The sequence below is a fragment of the Myotis daubentonii genome, chromosome 11, assembly GCF_963259705.1.
Source record: "Myotis daubentonii chromosome 11, mMyoDau2.1, whole genome shotgun sequence".
NCBI lineage: Eukaryota > Metazoa > Chordata > Mammalia > Chiroptera > Vespertilionidae > Myotis > Myotis daubentonii.
In genome coordinates this window covers 70,821,491-70,845,907 of record NC_081850.1, presented here as the reverse complement: position 1 = coordinate 70,845,907, position 24,417 = coordinate 70,821,491, and the positions used below count along the sequence as shown (strand labels likewise).

General features: G+C 47.3%; 1 protein-coding gene across 1 annotated transcript in view; it reads left to right on the top strand.

Moving 5' to 3' along the window:
- The window catches only part of PAPPA (pappalysin 1), a 221,475-nt gene that overhangs the window by 15,988 nt on the left and 181,070 nt on the right, over positions 1-24,417 (top strand). The window contains exon 2 of the mRNA XM_059657843.1: positions 16,233-17,295. Within this exon, the coding sequence (XP_059513826.1) occupies positions 16,233-17,295 (1,063 nt within the window). The remainder of the gene's footprint in view (positions 1-16,232; positions 17,296-24,417) is intronic.

Sequence of the window (24,417 nt, the reverse complement as noted above, 5' to 3'; positions counted from 1 at the left end):
TCCAAAGATCATTCTGACCTCTAAGGGGAGAATATAAAATGTGAGGACAAGAGTAGAGTCTCAATCATACCATTATCGGTGTGAATTGATTGCCGAGATTATTATTTTTGATATGACTTGGTATTTTGTTTAATATCATCACCATCTATTTCCTTGCCAAAGCCATTACCAACTGAAATAACCTGACTAGCACTAATACTTTAGATCAGTGGTTCTCAACCTTCCTAATGCCTCGACCCTTTAATACAGTTCCTCATGTTGTGGTGACCCCCACCCATAAAATTATTTTCGTTGCTACTTCATAACTGTAATTTTGCTACTGTTATGAATCGTAAAGTAAATATCTGATATGCAAGATGTATTTTCATTGTTACAAATTGAACATAATTAAAGCATAGTGATTAATCACAAAAACAATATGTAATTATATATGTGTTTTCCGATGGTCTTAGGCGACCCCTGTGAAAGGGTCATTCGACCCTCAAAGGGGTCGTGACCCACAGGTTGAGAACCGCTGCTTTAGATCAATGGAGGAGAGGAGAATTCCCTTGGTCCAGGAGGACTTGAAGAGATTTATGAACCCCAAGACATTTACTGTAAAACTTTGAGGCTGTGCACATTTTTCTGGGGAGAAAGTCCAAAGTTTTCATCAGTTTCTTAAAGGGGTCTGTGGTCCCCAAATGATGACTTAAATGCTGAAAAGCAGGGGGCACGAGAGGTCATTTCCTGACGCCTGCTCCCAGCTCTAAAATCTGAACACTCTAGCAGGTCTGTGAAAATGAGAATGTTGATGCTGAATTGTCAGATCAGCCTGAGGAATTGCACTTTCCTTCATCTGTACCCTTGTTGGAGTAAATAGAATTTGGGACATTTTTTCCTCTAAGGACAAGTTAGTTTATTCCTTAGAAATATAATCTACAACTTTGTTTATTCAAACTCTGGTCTCTGCGTTTCTCTGAGTTTTAAAATAGGGAAATTCACTTCAAATGTGGCCTGAGGTGGTCCTGACCATAATTATTCACTGTGGACTTTACCCATGAATCTCTGAGTCCAAATATCCATTCCATTTCCATCCATCCAACCATCCACCCACCTACCCTATCTCTCTCCCTCCCTTCCACCTTCCCTCCGCCTTCCTCGTCTCCCTGCTTTCTCCATCATTCCCATTCATCCATCCACCCATCCACCCATCCATCCATCCATCCATCCACCCATCCACCCATCCACCCATCCACCCTTTCATCTCTCCACCCTTCCATCACTCCATGCTGTCATCCATCTACCTGTCCATCCATGTAATCTTCCGTCTACCCGGGTCTCTACTAGGGCCGGGAGCAAGAGTTTGAAGACTCCAATGCTTGTTCTTATGCTACTGTGTGTCCTTGAAATAATCCCCTGAGAAACTTCCCCTGAACCATTTGCTTCTGCTAGAGCGCTAGTATGGAATCCCACTTCAGAAGTTGAACACTACTTTGAAAAAACGAAAGTGGTCCGCCTGCAGTTATATGATTACAAGTTTTTACAGTATGCTCTGAGTCTGAGTCTAGACCACTGGAGGCTCCTTTAACACACTCATATTTTAGTTCAATAGCAGCTTCTACCCTTGGGTCAGGAGGTTGTGGGAGGCCAGTAGAGAAAGTGAAATAGAGGCAGGGCTCTCAGAGAAAGGGCAGACTTTATGAAGAGAGCAGAGAAGGGAGCTCACAGCCACTTGGCTCATGGGACTCTCTGCCCACAACCCTCAAAACCCTTGTAGAGCAATTCTAAGCCTTCATGATCCATGTGTGTCCTTGGATGCATGATGTAGCAGGAAGCCCTCATGGCATGAGGTTGTTTCAGTTTCCGAAGCATTTTCGACACGTACCTATCATATTCCCACTCGCCTTGTAAAACAAGCATTTTCATTTAATACAGTGAGGTCTTTGTATTCTCAACAACAAACACATGGTCTAAGACTCGCGGACACAACCTGTTTTTTTCTCCAACACCCTCCCACCCCCAACCCCAATCTGTCGGCCCTTACAAAGCCCAGTGTCAGCAGAAATATCTGTTTACAAACAAAGGCTCCAAGAGAACAGTACCAGGAGCTCAAACAGACCTCTCAAACATGCCCCCAGCTCCGTCCTTGGAGTCCTTGTGAACAGTGTGTATCGCTGGCAACAGCTTTCATGGAAGGCTTCCTGCCTTTCCATCTTTCCATCTGTCTTCATGTCTGGCTTCCTCTGTCTCCCTCCACTTATTAAAACCGTGAGGAGCCTAGACGCCAGAGGCAGTCAGATGCTGGCCTGGGCCTCATGGATATCTGGAAAACAGAGCCCAGGCAGAGAGTTGCTTACAAACAACAAGAAAGACCCAAACACACCCAGCCTGTAGTGTCATTTGAAGCAGAAGCTGATTGAAGAAGGCTTATTAATTGGGTTCATGTAATAGTCACATGGTGACCATGCAGCTCTCGATTATTTTTCTAGGATTATCAGCAACTGGAGGGATTCTTTCACCACCATCTTGAACTTGAATCTACTATAGCTTCCTATTACATACACATGACAATGATAATAGTCAACACATTTGGCACGTAATATGTGCCAGGCACTGTTCTGAGTACAATGCATGCATTGATTCTTTAATCCTCACAGTGACCTCCTGAAATAGGTTCTATTATAACCCCAGTTTCCCAGATGACAGAATCAAGGTCCAGGAAAGTTCAATGACTTTCCCAAGGTCACAAAGCAAGTAAGTGGTAGAATTAGTCCCAGAGTCCGCATTGTAACCATTCCTCCACAAAACTCTCCAGATCAGCTCAGAATGCCTTAGCTTCACATACAACTTTCTCCTTATACATTGTTTCCTACCATAGCTTTCCTGATTTCTCATTTCTCAATGTAAGACCTATTGACGTTTTGGACCAGGTAATTTTTGTCCTGGGAGTTTGCCCTGTGCACTAGAGGATGTTTAGCTGCCTGCATCCCTGGCCTCCACCCACTAAATGCAGTAGCAGCCCCTCTTCCATGGTGTTGCTGATCAAAAGTGTCTGCAGAAACATCACCAAATGTGCCCTGGTTGAGCACCATTGACGTACATGGATTCTTCTGGTTAAGTAGAATTATCTGATGTTCCTACAACATATACTCCCACCTCCATGCTTTTTCACATTTGGTTTCCCCCTGGACCGTGCAATGTCCTTGACAACCTCCCCATCAGTCTTCTCTAAAAGACTTCTAGTCTCTTAGTTACTCAACATCTTTTATAGCCAGAGAAGAAACACTAGTCTGTCTGGGTTACTGATCTGCTTGCTCTTATGCTTTTTTGTTTACAAAATGGTCCCTGATTACCAACTTTCCATTTGAAATCCCCTAAAGCTTCCACGGGAGTCTTGAGTTAACAGTGCAACTCATTCCATGTATTCAGCAGTTGTTTATTGGGGTCTGCCTTGTGTTAAGTCCCAAGCTGGGTGCTCAGAGTATGAGGTCAAAGAAGGTCCAATCCCTGCAACTCAAGACTTTATGTGATAGACTGTCCAAGCTGGGAAGGCCTTTAAGAGTTCCACACTCCACCTTCTCCCGGTTGAGTAGATAGGGAAACCAAGCCCCAGAATGTAGGTGATATTTGATCAAGGTCAACTAGAGACCTAGGGCGAGTTAGGTCATCCTCCATCTGTGGAATAATATTAAAATTCTGAAGTCCTAGTGAGCACCTAAATACTATTTTTCATCTGGAGCCTTTAAAGAGCTCCTTTGAATTGAGTCGCAATTCACAATTTTCTAGCAGATAGGAAAACAATAGAAAATTAATATCTGAGTAGCCTGTCAGCCCTCTCTCTTCAAAACTTTGCTTACATTCCACACTTTTTGTTACGTCTTAATGACCGCAGATGGCCACTGAGCACAGGACAGGGAGTCTTAAGACATGAGTTCTGGTTCTTTCAGCTGTGTGACCCTATATATTAGAAGGTCATGAAATCCCCTGCCAATGATCTCTACCGCCATGGAATCTCCTGAAAAACCACCAGTGACTCCCTATTGCCTATGGAGTAGACTTCAGATACTTGGCATGCCGTTCACAGCCCTTTGCAGTCTAGCCTCAGACAGCCCTTGCTATTTCATTTCCCTCTATTACTCTGTGTCCCCTCAGTTCATCGAAAGCAGAGATCACAACTCTTGGCCTTGGCACATGCTTCACCTTCTGCTAGATCTTTGCCCGTCGTCCCCCACCAAATTCCTGTTCCTCTTTCAAGGCTCGGTCACTGAGTTGCTCATTCAGGAAAACTTCCCTGAGCCTCCGTGTCCCAATCAAGTAGCTCTGTTTGCTTGTACCTGTGCTAGAACTTACTCTATCATGCTTTATTTATTTATAATTATAATCTACCACTCAGCCTCACGTGGTCAGATTCCCTGGCTGGGCTGCATAATGTGGAAGTTAACATGAATTCTTGAGTCTGATTGCCGGTGTTTGAAATCCACCTCTGTCACTTGCCAGGAGTTACTCAGGCTTGAGCCCTTTACTGAAGCTTCTCTGAGCCTCAGTTTCCTCTGTAAAATGGAGATAATATCAATACTTCCTGCTTGGATTATTGATGAAGGTTGCCTGAGCTAATCCAATGCAAAGGGCTTAGCACAGTGCCTGGTATGCAGTGAATGCTTGGCACCATCAGCCGTCCTTGCCCTCCCTGCACTGGAGAGTCATTCCGCATGGCACCAGCCCTCCTAGGCCAGGATCTGCCTGTCTGGCCGTGTCCCTTCCTTATCACCCTTTCTCATCTCTTGCCCTGAAAGGCTCACCCCTGGCTGTGTGGGCTACGATGAGGTGATGGTAGGCTCACCCGAGAGAGGAGCTTTTGTTTCCAGAACTCAGCCCACACTGTCTAGGATGTGTTTTTTACATAACTTGCTATGGTCCTGCATCAGTTATGAAATTGACATCATTTGGCTTGCCCACGTGGGAACCTTCCCCACCCCTCTGAGTGCCCTGTGTCAACTACAGGTGCTCAGTGCTCCCTCCTGATGCTGTTTTGTAGATGAGGGTCTGAGGTCCAAAGATGGACCCAAAGTTGACACATCCATTAGGCAAAGTTGGCCCAGTGCCTGAAGTCCACAGTATTTTTAGGGGCCCATAAAATGGCTTGATCTCTTTTAAAATCAGAAGAAAAAAGTTAATATAATAATACTATATAAGTAATAATGAATCTAGCTTCCTGATTATATAAATCTTTATAGCAGGGCAGTCATAAAATACAATTATATTTATGAGGGAAGGAAAAAGTGGCTAAGGCCCATGAAAGTCAGGATGAAGAGGAATTTTCCCCAAACCAATAGTACACGGTGATGAATCAAGGCAAAAGTTCAGAAATCTTTTTCCTACCTTTTCAAAAAAGTCCCTAGACGTCATTTCATTTTCACAGAATGGAAAAGGGGACCAGAGAGAGGTGCCACGTTACTCAGGTCACAGGGCTCAATCATGCCAGCATTCAGCCAAGTTGTGCTTTCCTAACTCTTTGTCACTTAGTACTTGACACAAAAAGTGGCCATATGAAGAAGTAAGTATGCAACTAATTAAACAATTTTTGCTTATATTTATCCATAGAAAACCTAAGGCATTGGTTAAGCACTTGGCTTTGAAGTCAGAGAGCTGGGTTCTCATACTAGTTATGTTATAACAAATCAAATGGCCTTTGCCAAGTCAATGCAACAATCTGATTCTCAGTTTTCTCATCTATAAAATGGGACCAAAAGAACTCATATTAGAGTAGTTGTAATAATTCAGAGATGAAGCACAGTAAGTTCTTTGGCCTTGTACATGGCATGCCATAGATGGCGGCTCTGTTTCTTTCTCTTTTTTTCTTTATTGATTAAGGTATTACATATGTGTCCTTACCCCCCTATTTCCCCCACCCCCTCCCTCTGGTGCTCTCACCCCGCTAGTGTCTATATCCATTGGTTATGCTTGCATGCATACAAGTCCTTTGGTTGATCTCTCCCCCTTCCCCCCACCCTCCCCTGCCTTCCCTCTGAGGTTTGATGGTCTGATCTGTGCTTCTCTGTCTCTGGATCTATTTTTGTTCAGTTTATTTTGTTCATTATATTCCACAAATGAGTGAGATCATGTGATATTTATCTTTCTCTGACTGACTTATTTCGCTTAGCATAATGCTCTCCAGGTCCATCCATGCTGTTGCAAATGAGAGGAGTTCCTTCCTTTTTACAGCACCATAGTATTCCATTGTGTAGATGTACCACAGTTTTCTTTCTCAGAAGTTTCATGTAGCTCTGAATGGTGTTAAAACAAATCAGAGTAGTGATCCTAGGGATACTGTAAGGCAGCGGTTCTCAATCTGTGGGTCGCGACCCCTTTGGCGGTCGAATGTCCCTTTCACAGGGGTCACCTAAGACCATCCTGCACATCAGATATTTACATTACAATTCATAACAGTAGCAACATTACAGTTATGAAGTGGCAACGAAAATAATTTTATGGTTGGGTCACAACATGAGGAACTGTATTTAAAGGGCCAGAAGGTTGAGAACCACTGCTGTAAGGAGACGGGTATGGTAATAATAGGCCATCCTAATTGCATAGTATCAACTCCCATTGTATGTATATTGTATCAACAGGACTGGCCCTAGAATTAGGGAATAGCAGGTCTCTTGCCAGAGATCATAGCCTGTGTCTAGTCTAGTCTATACCTGGGACATCCAACTAGGACCTGATACATAGATGCCCCATGAACATGTGTTGAATGAACCTGTGAATTAAGAAATGGATACATCAGGCAGGACTTGGGGCTTTTAATTTGGGGAATAGAAGAGACAGGGGTGACTCCATCAAAAGCCTCAGACATTTCCAGGGCTGTCCTGAGGTCAAGGGCATAGAATAACTCCGTGGGTTCCTGAAGGTCAGATCCTGGGCCACTGAGTGGAAAAGAGACGGGGGTGATTTGGGTTCACTCTAGTGAGGAATGCCTGAAGGTGCAAAGGCCTTCTTCAGACTGCAGGTGTTCTCTGAGTCTGGAAATATGAACAGATGCTTGTGGAGATGTGGCATAGGTGGTCCCAGCAGGAGGTCAGGGGTAAAGGAGATGATTAGATGACCTCAAAGGGAACCTCCAGCCCTGACTATGCCTGATTGCATGAATGAGGAGAAGGGCTGAGGCTGCTGTGAAGCGTGTGGACAGCAGGATGCACTGGTCCTCAGAAATTGCTGGGAAGTGGTATCTTTTTCTCTGAGGTTTGATGAGTGAGCAGGGAGAGCTTAGAGGTCCTGAAATCATCCGAATGACTAACATGCTGTCTTCTCCAGGGCAGCGCCAACGTCAGCCCCACACAGTGCGGGGTCAGCTTTGTGCTATGGCAACATGTGAGAGTGAACAACAACAACAAAGCATGAATCCTGCCCCTCCTCTTTCATCTTTGTCTTTTTTCCCTCTCCTCCCACTTTCTTTTTTTTAAGTCGATATGCACCAATTTCACTGACAACATGAAAAAGTGAGCAGGGAACATGTCTCTATTTCAGAGGACAACGTCAGAAAGGATAAAGTTTAACAACACAAAAGAGGGAACAAAACAATTGGTTCTAATTCCGAGAAAAAGCAACAGGCATTTATGATGAATATTAATAAAAAGTGTAGCTGACATTTGTCCCCTGCTCTGCGCATGGGTGTTTGTGTTCTCTCACTAAACCCTGAAAACGGCACTATGCATTACGTACTGTTGTGATCAGCTTTCAGATGAGAAGACTGTGGGGGAGGTGGAGGGATTTTGCCCAAGGCTCCATAGCTAACAAGGGGCAGCCCTCGGATTCCAAGGAATCAGACTCCGCAGTACACATGCTTAACACTTGTTACATTGCCATTGACCCCGTGCCAAGTCCTGGTGTGTTCATTATCTCATTAGTTCTCTCTACAACCATGAGAGGTAGATAGAGAGTGATGAAGACTAATATGAGGAGAGGTGCCCCGACTTTCAAGTCGCATAGCTAGTGAATGGTAGAGGCAGCATTTGAATGCACATTTGTTGGTGTATAAGACCCTGACCTTCCTGTGTCCACACACCCTGCTTGTGTAGAAGCAGAGAAAACAGGTTGGAGCATTAAGAGCCAGAGGGAATCACAGGTGACCCTTGAGGCCTCAACAACACTTTGCCATCCAAAACATACCCTATAGGTCTGTGTATTAATAAAGCTTATGGGTTTTAGGAATCCTTGGGCATACTCTGGTCAATCTCACCTGACATCTGGAAAGCCTTAGATAGTTTACCAGAAAATATGCAGCATGTCTCTCCCTCATCTCTGAAAGCAATCTATCATGCTTTCAGGATAAGACTTTTTAATCCCTGCTGTACTTGTGGGAAAACTGAGGCTCAGGGAGTTGAATGAACTCATCCAAGGTCACACAGCTCATAAACAAAGGTAAGCAGACTCATGGAGTTGGGGGAGTTTCAGATACTGGTTCCCAACAGGCAGAGAACAGACACGCACGCCACTGCAGAGACTCTTCCTACTGCTCCACACAGTCCTGCACTGGGGAATCGGCCCCACTCATTCACTTGCATGGCCAACAAAGAGGAGACACCTGAGCTAATCTTGACCTTGTGGATTGCTCCAAAGGGTCTCTTTTGATGCTCTAGCCTCTCTTACACCAGGAGACAGGGATGTCCGGAGCTCAGAACAGTTTGGGATAAGCCTCCAGCCAGGTGTAATTTCTTTTAAGCCTCCTCCTTCCACTGAGCCCACAATCAATCCTCTGAGCCAGGGTGGGCCTGGAGGGCTGAGGATGCTGAGGAGCAGTCCCTCAGGTACTGAGATGCCTGTCTCAGTGACGTCCCAGCCTTTCTGGGACTGCCAAGTCCTCCAGGGTCCCCTTGGTAGTCCTCCCCCCGACTGTAGCAAATGTGGGGACCATGGGTACACTTAACCCAAATCTGTCTGTTTTAATCACTGTCCTCTGGACAGATAAAAGCTTTCCATGGGATTGCTCTCTCAAGCATTGCTCTGTGGCTTTGATACCAGCCATTAAATCACAGAAGGGAAAACAAAACAAAACACAACAAGAGAGGGGCCAGCTCCAACTTTAGCTCTTAAATTTTTTAGCCTCCTGAGAGAAACCAGACTGTTGACCTAAATTCCCCCCTTTCATCCCCTCATCCTCTAAACTCTGCTTGTCTTTCCCCGGCAGAGGTCCCACAGAGAGTGGACACCCTTAAATTGGAGGGCCTGAAACTGCCTTCCTTCCCTTCTTCCCCCTCCTCCATGACCTTACATCTCCCCACAGTGAGAACCAAAGCTGGGATGTCTGAAGAACCTGGGATATCAGAGTTACAGGGAGTCTGAGACGAACAGGACCCATGTGGCCATCTGGTATACCCCTCCTGTCTCACACGTGGGGACATGAGGGAGCTCAGAGAAGGGAGCTACTCTCATACCTGAGTAGTGGTGGAGCTGAGCAAAGAAACTTGACCTTGGGCTAGGAGTTGTTCCCATTAGAGAAAAGCATCTGTAGTGGAGCTCTGGCTTAGTGTTGGTCTGGTTTTGATGCCACTGTGCTGTCTGGCTGGGATGTTTGGGGATGGGCTGGAGTCACTTAGCTTTTCTACATCTCCATTTCCTTCTCTGTCAAAGGGATGTCAGAAAAGCCCACTTCAGTGGGTCACTCTGAGCATTAAATAGGACTAAGACATCTGTGCTTAGTAGAGAGTCTGCTACATAGAGGCTTCTGTGACTGTCACAGATAGAAATGATCCGGTAGAGTTTTCTTTCCTCCCATCTCCACTCTCCCAATGAGAGAAAACAAATAATAATGTAAACTTGATATACGTTGTCATCCTTTTGCTAATTGTCTTCCCTAGACAGTGATGGGAAAAAGTCAAATGTTATCTGAGCTAATTTGGTGCTGTGTTAACCCATCCTGGGGATATATTTGAGGGCAAAAAATGCAGGATGGAGGCATAGCTGAGGCCCCACTCCTCTGTGGTGGAACTGAACTTGAAAGGAGGAATCTTGAATTCCAGTCTTTCCTACTGCTTAGTGCTGTGTGACCTTGGGCAGGTGACCTCACCTATCTGATTGTCAGTTTTCTCACCTGTAAATAGCATCCATTATACAAGGTTACTATGAGGGTTATATGAGACACCAGGGCACCGAGCACCTATCCACCGGCTCAACATACAGCAGGTGTTTCAGAAATACACACTGGAGCTGAAAAACAGAAGCACCTGGCCCCTGTGAGGACCACTTCCTGTGCGTGGTGACCACACATGGCAGTTTTTCATCTTCCTAATCCATCTTGCTCTGCTCACAATAGGAACTGAGTAGATTGAGACAATGTATCCTAACCAGGCAGTAATTCTGATTCGGGCACCAGGCACTGGGAGTTGGCATAGTCAGGGGTGGGCAAACTTTTTGACTCGAGGGCCACAATGGGTTCTTAAACTGGACCGGAGGGCCGGAACAAAAGCATGGATGGAGTGTTTGTGTGAACTAATATAAATTCAAAGTAAACATCATTACATAAAAGGGTACGGTCTTTTTTTTTTTTAGTTTTATTCATTTCAAACGGGCCGCATTCGGCCCGCGGGCCGTAGTTTGCCCACGGCTGGCATAGATCTTAGAGAAATTTTTGTGGGAGAGCTGAGAAAACTCACAAAATGATGGTGCTTTCCTTTTGTAGGGTTACCATAACAGAGTGATACAGACTGGGTGGCTTAAACTACGGAAATGTATTCTCTCACTATTCTAGAAGCTAGGCATCCGAGATCAGATGTCCGGGTGTTGGTTTCTCCTAAAGCCTCTCTCCTTGGCTTATAGACGGCCTTCGTTTCCCTGTGGCTTCACATGGCTTTCCTCCTTTGTGCATCTGTGTCCTAGTGTTCTCTTCTTCTAAGGACACCAGTCAGGTTGAGTTCGGGTCCACCCTACGCACCTATTTTAACTTGATTACCTCTGTAAAGACTCTCCAAATAAGGGCACATTTTGAGGTACTAGGAGTTAGAACTTCAACTATGAATTTTGGGAGGACACAATTGAGCTTATAGCAAATGCACAGGCAGCCAAGAGTATGACAACTGAGAAAAAGAACATTTCAGTATAGACCCTGTAAGTTGGGAGAAACCTGGGTCAGGCACCATCAGGCAAGGAGGCGAGTGCTGGAAATCCAGATGCTGAGGCATTCTTCATTCTAGAGAGACAACGGGTCCAGGAAACACTCGGGTTCCCATGAAGTGGGGTGAGCCAAGAAGGACAGCTTAAGCACTAGTCAAAAAGGACCGTTGATTCTTAGTCGGTTTTGGAGGCCCAGGCTGAAGAATGACTCGGACAGCAGCCTCCTGGCTTGTAGTTCAGTTCAACTTGCTTGTGTTGGCGCTGTGGGACTTATAGAAATATTTTTGGAGGGGCCGTGCCTTCAGACAGCCCACACTTGGCGCTTCAAGCCATGACGCGATTAAGAACCTAAGCCTAGGAATCCTGGAGGCCTCTATTCCAAACCGCGTTGCTCTGGACCAGCCTCTTCCCCTCCCTGAGCTTCGGTTTTCTCTGACAAAAGGAGCAATGCTGATAGTTTTGTTGTGAAGATTAAGTGAGAGAATTAATGTAGTGTACATGGTACTTAGAAAGGTCTAAATAAAGGGTTCGCTGCTCTTTAAAGAAGCCAGCAATAGAGAGGTGTCCCTACCTCCCTTTATTTTTTACTTCTAATAACAAACTATGTGGTGCATCCACAAGGCACCAGGCTCTGTGCTAGGTGCTGGGCATTTCACAGTGAACCAAGTAGACACACATGGATGAAACAGAGACATTGGGTGAGTGATTGAGAAGTATGAAAGATTCGTCTGTCCCTGGGGTGGAACACAGTGGTCAGACAGAGCTGCCCTGGGGTAATGTCTTTAAAATGTGACCTTAGAGGGTGACCCCGAAGCCCAGAGGAGTCTCCCAGTCCCACCCAGGCTGAGTTTTGGGGAGACATCTCCAAGTCTGCTGCCATTGGACTTGCCCCTTCACTCAGGTCTTCACCTCTGGGGTGAGGCTTAGTGGGTGGATGAGAAGAAAGTGAGGCAGTGACCATCAAACTTCCAGGTGGGGATTAGAAGCCCTTTGCACAGTAAGCCTACCTGCAGGAAGCAAGGGACACATTAGAGGGGCCAGCTGACCAGGGGTCCAGGGACCAGTGATTTCTATGGGAGCTGAGGGCAAGCCCCCTTCCTGGGCTGGGCCTCCACCTCTCCGCCTGGGCAGTGGGCCCCACATACCTCCTGGGCTGGGGAACGGGCTCTCTTCCACCTTCACTGTCTGCTTGTACGTGATGACAGCCTTGAGCAGCGTGTGCTAATTAGATGCGGATGTGTGCACAATCGCCTGAGGCTTCCATCTTGCCAGGTGGGCACGCATGCCCTGGGATCAACCTCCAGTACTACACAGATGGTGTCAGCCTCAGACCGATTCTCACCATCTTTCACCATCTCTATCTTCCTGGAGAACCATGGGGAGAACCCACGGTAGAAAGTGTCGGATACACCTGTGTCCTCCAGAGAGCACTGTTCCATGCCCTGTGTGGAGATACACAGAGGCGAGGGGACCTAAGCACATTGGAATCAATCGGGAGTGACGAGGCATCCGGTTCAAAGCAATACAGTTTTGAGGACCTCTGCTTACAAGGAACCATTCTAACAAAACAAAAGAGCTCTTAAATTGTGGTGGGGGTGTCATCTCATGTGAACCCCCTCCTTTTCAGAGAAAGGAAATGAGGCCAGCAGCATGGGGTGGGAATGGTGACTTCTCCCAGGCAAGTCCATCCAGCAAGCTGAGCCCAGATCTCTGGTTCCAGGGCCCTGGTCCTGGGCTGGTGATTCACAGTGTCGCCCCCTACCTCCAGCCACTGAAATGTGACTACTGTTGATGAAGTTATTTTCATACAGAAATAAGTCGCTGTCACCACTATATCCCCCATCCCATCCCTATTGGAGTCAGTGATTTTCTTTCGCCACTCACACTTCAGGTAAATATTTCCCTCTGAACTTCTGAAGTCACCGCTTCAAGGTTCTCATTTCCCTTAATGTGTTTCCTCCTGGTTCCATTGAAAACGCGCTCTCTGCCTCCTGGGGCTCAGCCACCTCTTAGTCCTGGCTCCATGTGCTCAGTGTCACAGTCTGGCCTTTGCTTACTATTTCCTTCATCTCTCAACTGCAAACAGAGGTGCCCTGAGCCATGGTCCCAAGCCAGGAAGGTTCTGAACTGAGGGCACCCTACAGATGTGTAAACATTTTACCTTGCTAACCCTGCTAGCCGCCTTCCAAAGGCAACAGGAAAACCAGGGACTGAGAGCCCCTGGCAAAATAAAAACCTGCAGAGACAGAGAGGGGGTGAGGGGGAGAAAGGATCCCGTTTCAGATGTTCATTTCCTCATTAGAAGAATTTTCTGTTCAAGTGTAGGGGCTTTGTGTTAGCCAGGGAAGGAGGAGATGGCGAGTTTAGAGGTGAGTGGGGAACACAAGAGTGGGGGCTCTAGGAACCATTGTTCTCCTTGTTTCCCATAGTGGGGTAACTTATTCCAAATCTGGGGTCAGAGCCTTGGCTTGAGGGGTAGGGGCAGTGCTAGGCCCACTGGAATTTATGCTTTCTGAGTAGGCTTGCCAGGGGATTGCAGGAGGACTGGTGCTTTTTTGAGCCTTCATCGTACTTGCTCTTGGTACATGGTCAAGATGCCCTCAGGGCACCATCTCTCTCTGCCCTTGCTGTGTTTTGCTTCTTGTCATTTTCTACTTTTTGCCCTTGGCATCATTTCCTAGACCCTCCAGCATCTGAAAAAGGAACTGCCATTTGGAGAGCCACCTTGTGCCACGTGTGGTGTATCTGCTATGGCTTTTCAGTATGACCATATACTTAAAATAGAGTTATATGAGGGAAGTAAGATCCACAGAGGTGAAGGGATTGGGCCCAAATGTACAGCTAGTAATTGCTATCATCAGAATGACCCCGAGTCCAGAGGCCCTACTCTTCCTACCCTACCAAGAACACATGCTGTCTTCTGATCCTTTCTGTCCTCTAGCCGTGGAAACATAAACCAGTGCTTTTGATCTCACTAATAATTCATGTGCTCATTCATAAGTGCCTGCTCTAGGCAAGGCATGGAGTGAGCTGCTGACAGAACACAGATGACCCAGACAGAGTCTTCCATCTCAAAAAAGGCATCCAGTCTGGGGTGGGAGAGGGTGTGGTAAGATGACTCGAAAACCAGAAAGCACGTGTCCAGATTCCTAAAAGTAAAATGAGTTCAGAGAAGAGAATGATCATTCCTTACAGGGCTATCAGAGAGAGCTTCTTGGAAGAGGTGGTTTCTGTTTTAGCCATTGGGAAACTTAGAATCACAGGTAAACAGAGACCAAGCATGTGAGGGGAATCTTCACTCAAGACCTTTCTTTACCAGGTAGAGAACCAAGACCCAGAAGAGATAGTTGAGGCTTTACCAAGGTTGCTCAGCCTGTGAGAAAAGGTTGACTTTGGGAGGACATTCTGGCCATTTCCTGAAGAGCTGTCAGGCAAAGTGTGGGAGGAGAGGTAGAGGTGAACTGCCTGGCGCCAAAACTGCCATCCGTGTCAGCAACTAATGGAGAGATTTACACAAATTCTAAGGCCCCAGCGCCCACAAAGGAGTAAAGACTGTGTGGACCTCCTTTGTTGATTTTTCTGGAAGCTCTCCATGCTCATTTGATGAGTGCTAATGGTAGATGCACACTCAGTTAAAGTGACCACAACAATTTTCCAGCTAAAAGTAGGCCCTGTCCTAAATGAGCATCTTCTATTAATTCTTGCATCCCTCTCTTTATCCTCCCACCTGGCCTCAGGTGTCAGCCAACATTTAAAATATACTCTCACTTAGAAAACCCTCTTCTCCACCCAGTAGCCTCTCTGTGCCATGGACACTGGGTATATTCCAGAAAGGCTGGGGAGTGGGGGTTGATGAGTGGAAAGATTAGATCCAGAGAGAGGAAGGTGCTTACCTCTGGTAAGTGACTTCTTGGGGTTCCCAGAGTAAGTCTAGAGATGTCCTGGCTTAAAACTTTCCCAAACCACACCAGGCAGATAGTGTGGTTCAGATCCCCAGTGGCATTGATGAGGGAGAGGAAGGTGCTGAGGACCGTGAGTCCCAGGGTCTGATGGATCCAAGATCTGCTTACCAACCAGTTGGCCTTAAACTTATCTTTATCTTCTTTAACTTCCATGTGTGCCTCCGTTAACTTCCATGTGCTCCGGGAGTATTACATAGATTAAAGGAATTAATGCACACATAGACCTCAGCATAATGCTTGACCTGCCACAGAGGCTTGGTAGATTGTACTTATTATTGTTAACTATTATGGAGGGGTCGCCAACACCTGCTTATGTAAGAGGCTGCTCATTTTATTTTTTAAAATATTAACTTTTGTGTTAGAGGAGAACAAGCTGAATTGGGTCTCAGGAAATTGGTCCATGACTCTATGTAACCTGACAAATGCCTTCCACTCTCTGGGTCTCGAGACTCTAAGCTGTCAAGTGAAGGAGTTGAAAGTGGTGATCTCTGAAAACCTTTCCAGTTCAGCCAGTCAGCATTGCTGCCTTTCTTTGGCATAAGTGTCAGGTCTGGCCAGACTCCTGTTAGAGACAGAAACAATGGAGTTCCTTGTCCCCACCTCTGCAGGCCGGCTTTCCCAACAATTCACCACCACCGAGCACTGGATGGCTGGCTGCTCATGTCTGATGTGCACTCAAAGTTATGGCGACTGTAGGAGGAGCTGTCCTACTAAATGAACACCTTCTATTCATTATTATCTCCCTCTGTTTCTCCTCTGACCTCCCATATCATTTCATACTTAAAATACCCTATTAATTAGAAAGTCCTCTTTTCCATAGAACAGCTTTGCAGTCAAAGGTTTTTGATCATTATTGGTGGTGGTGTCATTGTTTTCTTTAGCTCAAGTACCCATTCTTCAAACAAAAATGTTTCTCTGTGTGTTCCATATGCAAAACCAATTAAAGTGCATCCACTTGGGTTACAGTTATGGTGAGAAGCCCCCAACCCAACTCCCCTGTCCTGTCATTTTCTCTAGCCCTTGCCTTGGCCTGGGGGTGGTTCCAGAGGCTCCAGTAGTAACTGCCAATTTGAAGACGATTGGTCTAGGACATCCTGATATAAGTTTTATCGCAACGAAATAACGTAACCCCCTTTCTTTCCATCTTTTATTTATTCATCTTTCTTTTTTGGGGCCACATAGGGCTGTATGACAAGTGTTCTTATACCTCACGTGACCGAGGATGGGTCGTGGGCATTCACACCATCAGTGACCAAGGCAACAGAGACCCACGCTACTTTTTCTCCTTGAAGACAGACCGGGCCCGGCAAGTGACCACCATCAATGCCCACCAAAGCTACCTCCCTGGCCAGTGGGTATTCCTAGCTGCCACCTACGATGGGCGGTTGATGAAGCTCTATGTGAATGGTGCCCAGGTGGCGACCTCTGGGGATCAGGTGGGTGGCATATTCAGCCCATTGACTCAGAAGTGTAAAGTGCTCATGTTGGGGGGCAGCACCCTGAATCACAACTACCGGGGCTATATCGAGCGCTTCAGTCTGTGGAAGGTGGCCAGGACCCAGCGGGAGGTCCTGCTGGACATGGAAACCCATGGCCTCCACACGCCTCTACCTCAGCTCCTCCTACAGGAGAACTGGGACAATGTGAAGCGCACCTGGTCCCCCATGAAGGACGGCCACAGCCCCCAGGTGGAGTTCAGTGGTGCCCACAGCTTCCTGCTGGACACCACTTTGGAGCCCCCTCTGTGCGGGCAGACGTTGTGCGACAACGCGCAAGTTATTGCCAGCTACAATCAGCTGCCGCGCTTCCGCCGGCCCAAGGTGGTGCGCTACCGCGTGGTCAACCTCCATGACGATGGCCACGAGAACCCCACGGTGAGCCGCCAGCAAATCGAGCTCCAGCACCAGCAGCTGGCCGAGGCCTTCCAGCCCTACAACATCTCCTGGGAGCTGGAGGTGCTAGAGGTGAGCAACTCCTCCCTGCGCCACCGCCTCATCCTGGCCAACTGTGACATCAGCAAGATCGGGGACGAGAACTGCGACCCTGAGTGCAACCACACGCTGACCGGCCACGACGGTGGGGACTGCCGCCACCTGCGCCACCCTGCCTTCATGAAGAAGCAGCAGAATGGGGTGTGTGACATGGACTGTAACTACGAACGGTTCAACTTCGACGGCGGGGAGTGCTGTGACCCCGACATCACAGATGTCACCCAGACATGCTTTGATCCTGACTCTCCACACAGGTAAGACCCGCTGGGCAGGTGGTGATGCCCAGCTGAGAGCTGAGCTTCCCCCCATTTTATAGGCATGTGCCCTGAGGCCCCTGGGAGTCCTGGGAATTTTCCAGCTCACACGGCAGCCTTGTGACTGAGACCAGGCTGCTACTCATGTGATCTTGGGGACCACATCGAGCATCATCCATTACAAAAATGTGTTGACTGCTTACTCTGGGATAAGAAGGAACGGTCAAGACCCTGTCTTCTCAAAGAGCTCACAGTCTAAATTGGGTGGCATGAGCTGGGTACAAACAGCTGTTGAAGCGTACGTGGTAGAGTGGGCTAGAGTTGTGCTGTCTGTCTAGCCACCTGTGACTATTCACATGTAAATTAAGATGAAATAAAACTGAAAATCCACTTCCTAAGCCACACTAGCTGCATTTCAAGTACACAGCCGTATGGGGCTCCCGTACTGGACAGAGTAGTGTGGTCGGTTGGGCAGTGTGAATAAAGCCAGGGTCAGATCTCTGTGGTACTATTTCCTCACTTGTTGACCTCTTGGAAGCCACTTCCTCATCTGTGCAATGGGAATAATCATGGTGCTCACTCTGCTGAGCTGCTCTGAGGATTGAGATAGGGCATGCAGGGGTGGGCAAAAGTAGGATCACAGTTGTTTGTATGGAAAAAGCACACAGGCTTTGGTCACAATAACACAAGAATCAACTGTGTTTCACATACTCACAACCATAAACCTCCTCTGCCCACCCTTGCATAAAGCATCATCTCTTGTAGTGGCTAGCAGGTAATATGCGCTCATTGAGTGTATCTGTCATTCTTTGTATGATAAAGGGAGCAGGTGCTGTGGTCAGGGAGTGCCATGGGACATCACAGAGAAGACTCACTTGCAGCAAGAGTGTTTGGGGAAGGTGCAGGTACAACTTGCGCATCAGAGACTGGGTTGGGGGAGAAAGGAGGGCCCTTGGGGAGAGGCACTTCTTCCTGTCCTGCTGAGAAGAGGGTACAAGAAGCATCTTCTATCTAATGCCCCCCCCCTTAGCCTCTACCTTATGCTACCAACTCTCACCAGGAATGCAAAGGAGAAACCCAAAGGTGAACCCCTGGGTGATTTATATTCTACGTGAGACCAGGAAGAACTAGTTTCAAGCTAGAGAAACAGTCCTCCGATGTCCCAGATTCGGGCTGAACTTTTCCATTCTGTCCGCACGCAGGACCCTGGACCTGCTGGTATCCCGGGTGCATTTGCAGACCTCGGCAGGTTTTCTGCTGACTCCCCTCTTTATGTCTCTCTCCAAAGAGCAAGGGCCGCCCATGTACAGACAGAATACCTATGTGCAAAGGAATGACGATGCCTGGCAGCAAGCCAGAGAGCACGTCAGCTCAGCTTCCTGGCACCAGGAGGGCCCTGGACTCTCACCTTGGCTCAACACATGAGCAGCCCATGTGGGAAGCAGCCGTGGTGTGTGGCCAGTTCCTTCCAGGTCATGATGCCCTTTCATCTCTGCTCTCATTTGGGCTTTGACAGAATTTGGCAAGGAAGACAAGGCAGAGGTTAGTTAGCATTTGCATTTGATGGACAGGAAAAGAGAGGAATTTCGAGAGTGAAATGACTTGGTCAAGGTCATGGGTCAGGAAAATCATTTGGTTAATTCACAAATGCAAGTCTTCCAAGATTAATGCAGTGTGTGCTCTTCTGAGCTAGACTCCCAGAGGTTACCAGTGTACCCAGGCAGAGTGGGCATGGGGAAGAGCAAAGGGCCAGAAGTAGGTAGAAGTTATTCACCCATTCATTCATTCATTCATTCATCCATCCATCCATCCATCCATTCTTGCATCCATTCTTGCGTCTATGCAGCACATGTTTATTTAGCACCTACCAAGTCCCAAGAAGGTGGGTAGCCTGAGCCCTCTTTTACTGAAGGAAATTCAGGATTCAGAATGGTGAAGGGATTGACTCAAGTTCACTCAGCTACTCAATGGAGAGCTTGGATTTGAACTCAGATCCATGGACTCCAAAGCTCCCACTGAAGGAGGGTATATTTAAGTCCAAGGAACAATAAGTGGCAGAGTTAAAGGACAGAGTTGGCAGGCAGGACAGCTTCTCTAAAGCCTTGGGAGAAAACTGTTGAGTGGGATTGGGTCAGGACCGAGGGTAGCCAGCCTTTGTGGAGGGCACACTGTGCTGGTGTGGGGGACCGTGGGGCTCCAGGTCCCAGATACCTCACCATCAGCAGGCAGAACTGGGAGGCTCCAGTGGCCTCCTCTTTCCTAAGTCATGGGACTGCATGCCCAGCATGCCTGAGAGTGGTCCAATGCCAGTGCTGTGACCACTCCCACCAGGGCCTGTTTCTTTGCTGGTTTAGAAAGTCATGTGCCCTGCGTGAGCCCCTCCGGGGCACAGCTATCTCCTGGCAGGTTGGGGGTGACAGCATTCTGGCGGAATCAGGTCTCCTGTGTGCAGAGAGAAACCTGTGGAAGTTTGTAGAGAAATTTTTACTTTGTGACTTTTCAAAACAGAGGTGGGCAGAAGAAATGACAGAAGGAAAGAAGGAAGGAAGACGGGCACCTGTGATAGAGACAGTGAAAATTAGATTGACATTATATATATAGATAATTTGTAATAAAGAGCTCAACTTAATTCTCGCCCAAGGTGATTCATTCTCATTCCCTCTCTTCTTTCTTCTCTCTTCTCTCTTCTCTCTCTCTTTCTCTCCCCCCCCCCTCTCTCTCTCTCTCTCTCTCTCTCTCTATATATATATATATATATATATATATATATATATATATATATATGTGTGTGTGTGTGTGTGTGTGTGTGTGTGTGTGTGTGTGTATGAGAAAAGATAATATTTCAATTGCTTCTTCTCAATCTATGGTGAAGGGCCAGGTTTTGTTTTTTCTATATGCTACAAAACAGTACCTTTGTAATATACAGCAAAAGTGAATTGATATAAAATGAAATACCACAAGCACGGTGAAGCAGCGTCTGAGTTCTGTACATGTATCTAAGGGCTCACTCCCCATTTCTGTACTCACTGTGCAATAGACTGGTGAGAAATAGTTGGTCCATTGCCTAATCTGAGTAGCCCCAATGAAATTTCATCATTGTGACTATTTATGTAGCGATTCTCCTGAGTAAAATAATATCCACCCATAATGCAGCTGGGTAGATTGGCAGACTCCATCAGAGAAGTACAATGTCTTTCAACACATTTAAACACACTTGTTATCTAATAGTCCTTGGGTCCCTGTGTTACAGGAGAGCATCCAGCCCTAGCAGATCTGGGGCTGCAGACTCAGAAACATCCTCTGTAGAGGGAACTGAAGGCCAAAGCTCACATGGCCTCTTAGTGGTCACGCGGTGGTTAAGGGGGCTGTAGATCCCTGCATCCTGGTTGTCTGCAGTGCACAGCTCCCCAGCGCTGCCCAGACATCCTTGCAGGCCACAGAGACCTGCTCCTTGCCTTCTGTTCTCACTCTCTTCTTTCCAACTGCTCTAGAAAGCTTGGGATTACGAAGTGCTGAGAGAGTGGATTTGGAGGAGAACTGGATAATGGCCTTGGGTTTCCTTGAGCCGCACCAGCAGTGAGTTTTCTTATTAAGAGGCCATGATAAGCACAGCCACCTGAGGATGAGCACAAAGAAGGGGACTGGTACAGTGAGGGGGCCAGGAGCCGTGTCATGTAACCATTTGAAGATGTTTGGATAAGAAAATTCTCACAAGGACCACAGGCCTATGACACATGCACTTCAAGTATCAGAAGCCATGTTCCATGGAAAATGGCGCATAATTATTCCGTATGGTTTCTAAGCCATGGCTGGTACCGGAGTGTTTCAATCACAGTAGGCAGTGTTGAAGTGAGTAACAGGCAAGGCCTTTTCTTATGAGAATGTTCCTTCCAGGGGAGTAATTCTCTGCAGGTGAGTGAGCTCCCCATCACCTGAGGCATGCACACGGAGGCTATAGCCAGGGTTATGGCAAATGGTGGAGAAGGTGGCCTTGATGGTCTTGGGGTTGAGTACTACACAGCCCAACTTTATGCTTATATCTTATTCCAAGTCATTTTAGGGAACCATATGGTGAGTGTTTCTATCCTCTAAACAGGCATTTATTGGGCACGTCTCCCTTTGCCATTCACTAGTTGGCAGCAATGGAGGAATATTCCTCACCATTGAAGGGCCTCCACTTTATTGGGGGAGTCATATTCAAACCTAAGACATTCTGAGCTGTGGTTTTAGTGACAGACAGTGGCAGGAGACCCGAGAAGCAGAGATTGATTCTGTCTCGAGGAAACAAGGCAAGTCAGTAGAGCAGGCCTGATTTGAACAGGCATCGGGCAGCACGCTGAGAGGTAGAGATGCAGTCTGCATCAGTCAGAGGGTCCTGGCAGGAACCAGATGGCACATTCAAACAGAATAATTCAGGAGAGTTGAAGGAGGAGCTATTTTGAAGGAGAGGCTATTTACAACAGTATCGGTTACTTACAACAGTGTAGGACAACCAACAAGGCCAGGGCTGTAACATTGGGGAGCTATTTCCATCCTTGGCCTGCAGGGTTAGGAGGAGGAGTGGCTCTGGAACCTAAAGAGAGTGGCTGCGTGGAGAGGGCTTTCTGGCAGCAGCTGTGACTCTGGGTAGAGAGGAGTGCCAGCCTGCTGCACTCTGGCCAGAAGGGCATCGGAAGAGGAGATTCTTCATGTTGTTTGCCTGTGCCTTCCAGTCTCCAGCCAGTGCTTTCCGTTGGGGAACCAGACTGGGGATCACAAGGCACAGGAATCTGTTTATGCAACTGAGAGAGGCCAGCCTCGTAAGGGCGCAGGGCAGGGTGGAGAGGTAGGGGAGAGGATGTGGATGAGTGGACAGAACACATCCAGAACACCGGGAAGGCCAGCCCATGCGGAAGGTACAGCATAAGCAAGGGGGAGGGGAGAAGTTGGTGAGGAAGGACTTGGAGAATAAGAAGTCATGCAGTGTGGCTCAGGTCCAGGCCATAAGCAGAAAAAGGTTCTTCTCGGGGAAAACTCTACTATCACACAAAGTCCTTCCTCCTTGCGTCATTTCCTTACTTTATGTCCTTCTTTCCTTCCTTTCTTCCTTCATTTTCTTTTTATTTCTTTCCTTCCTCCCCACCTCTCTTCTTCTCTTTTCTCAATAGATAGTTGTTGAACGTCCCTTTTGTGCCCGTCCCATCCCACCCCTGCCCTTTTGGAGCTCAGCATCTAGTGCAGCGGTCACCAACCTTTCGGACCTCACAGACCACCAGTTGGCGACCGCTGATCGAGTGGGTGAGACAGGCAGGTAAAGGTGCCATTGCAATCACTGGTGTGAGAGAAGGATCCCACGTTGGCCAGGAGGAGCAGTATGTGTGAGCAGGAGAAGTCTTTCTCTCAGACTCGGCAGTTAGAGAAAGACATTCTGGTGAACCTTGGCATTCTCTGGTGTGGTGGACATGAGCCAGGAGGGTAGAGCTTCATCTGCAGCCACTAGAAATGTCCACAAACAAGTTAGAATGCACTTCACATGCCTTTTAACAAATAAAATGGAAAACCCGGGTGTTAATAGAAATCCCCAGTAGCAGGAAATCACGGGTCAGGTGACACTTTGGGCTGTAGGCATCCCCAATGCCAGAGGATATTGCAACAAATCCATCACATTCCTGGTGGAACCCCTCCAGTCTGCAGGCTCTGACTCCATCAGGTGAACTTCACCTTTGTCCATGAGTATGTTTTCATGTGGAATTGGACACAGAGGAAAAAAGGGGTTTCCCTTATATACTGGGGGCTTGTAGGGAAACATTATGTGTTTTCTCTTTTTGTTTATTATTTTTTTTATGTAATGAGGGCATTCCCTGTATCCATGTTGTTATTATTTTTGGACCCAGATTCCTGCTGGACATTGCTGGAAATCTTGGGAAAGGGTACAAAAAGAAGACAGTCTCCTTTTTAATATCTATATCTATATCTATATCTATATCTATATCTATATCTATATCTATATCTATATCTATATCTATCTATCTATCTATTGATTTCAGAGAGGAAGGGGGAGAGAGAGATAGAAACATCAATGATGAGAGAGATTCATTGATCAACTGCCTCCTGCATGCCCTACCCTAGGGATTGAACCTGCAACCCGGGCATGTGCCCTGACCAGGAATCGAACCATAACCTCCTGGTTCATAGGTTGATACTCAACCACTGAGCCATGCTGGCCGGGTGAGGCAGCCTCCTTGACCCCTCTGCTGGTATCTGTAGACCCCTCAGCCTCTCCCCCTGCCATTCAATGTTTCGTCTTCACTCACTGGGTCTCACTTCTTTGCTGGGATGACTGCATGGGACATATACTTCCTTCCTCCAAGTTCTTTCCTAATCTGGAAAAGTTGCATGGAACCAGGGGCTTTCAAGCTGAAGATCCAGCCCCCTCTTGCTATAGACGAGGAGACTGAGCAGCCAGAGGTGCAGCACTGACCCAGCCTCATGGCGAGAGTGCAGCTGAGTTGAGAGCAAGACCCCGAGTCTCATCTCCAGGTCCCCAGGCACTTCACCCCCCTGCATTATCCTGGTGTCTTAGAAGCTGGCAATCTGAAACTAGGAAAAATTCTATTTGGAATGGTCATGTTCTTACCCATCATCCGTATTTTGTTAAGACACTTGAGTAAACAGGGCGCTGTGATAAATGCCCCGGGGAGCCACGATGTAATCTCTGTCCTGAAGGCGCTTGTAAGCTGTGGTTTAATGACCTTTGTTACCGTCACTCCAGACACGGCCAGGCGGCAGATGATTAATTTCCAGATGAACCGCACAGACGATAAGGCTTACGTGCGCCCTGAGAAAAGACAGGCTCCCTGTGGTTTGGAGAACTTCGGAAAGTTTTCTGGTGGAGAAGCATCTAGTTGGCTTTGTAGTGCTATAGAAGAGGTGGGTGAGTCCTGGCCAGTTTGGCTCAGTGGATAGACCGCTGGTCCACAGACGGAAGGGCCCGGGTTCGATTCCAGTCAAGGTCACATACCTCAGTCGCAGGGCTCTATCCCGGGTATGCTGATCTGTGTGTCTCTCTCCCATCCATGTTTTTCTCTCTCTCTGTCTCTCCCCCTCCTTCCGCTCTCTCTAAAAATCAATGGAAAAATATCC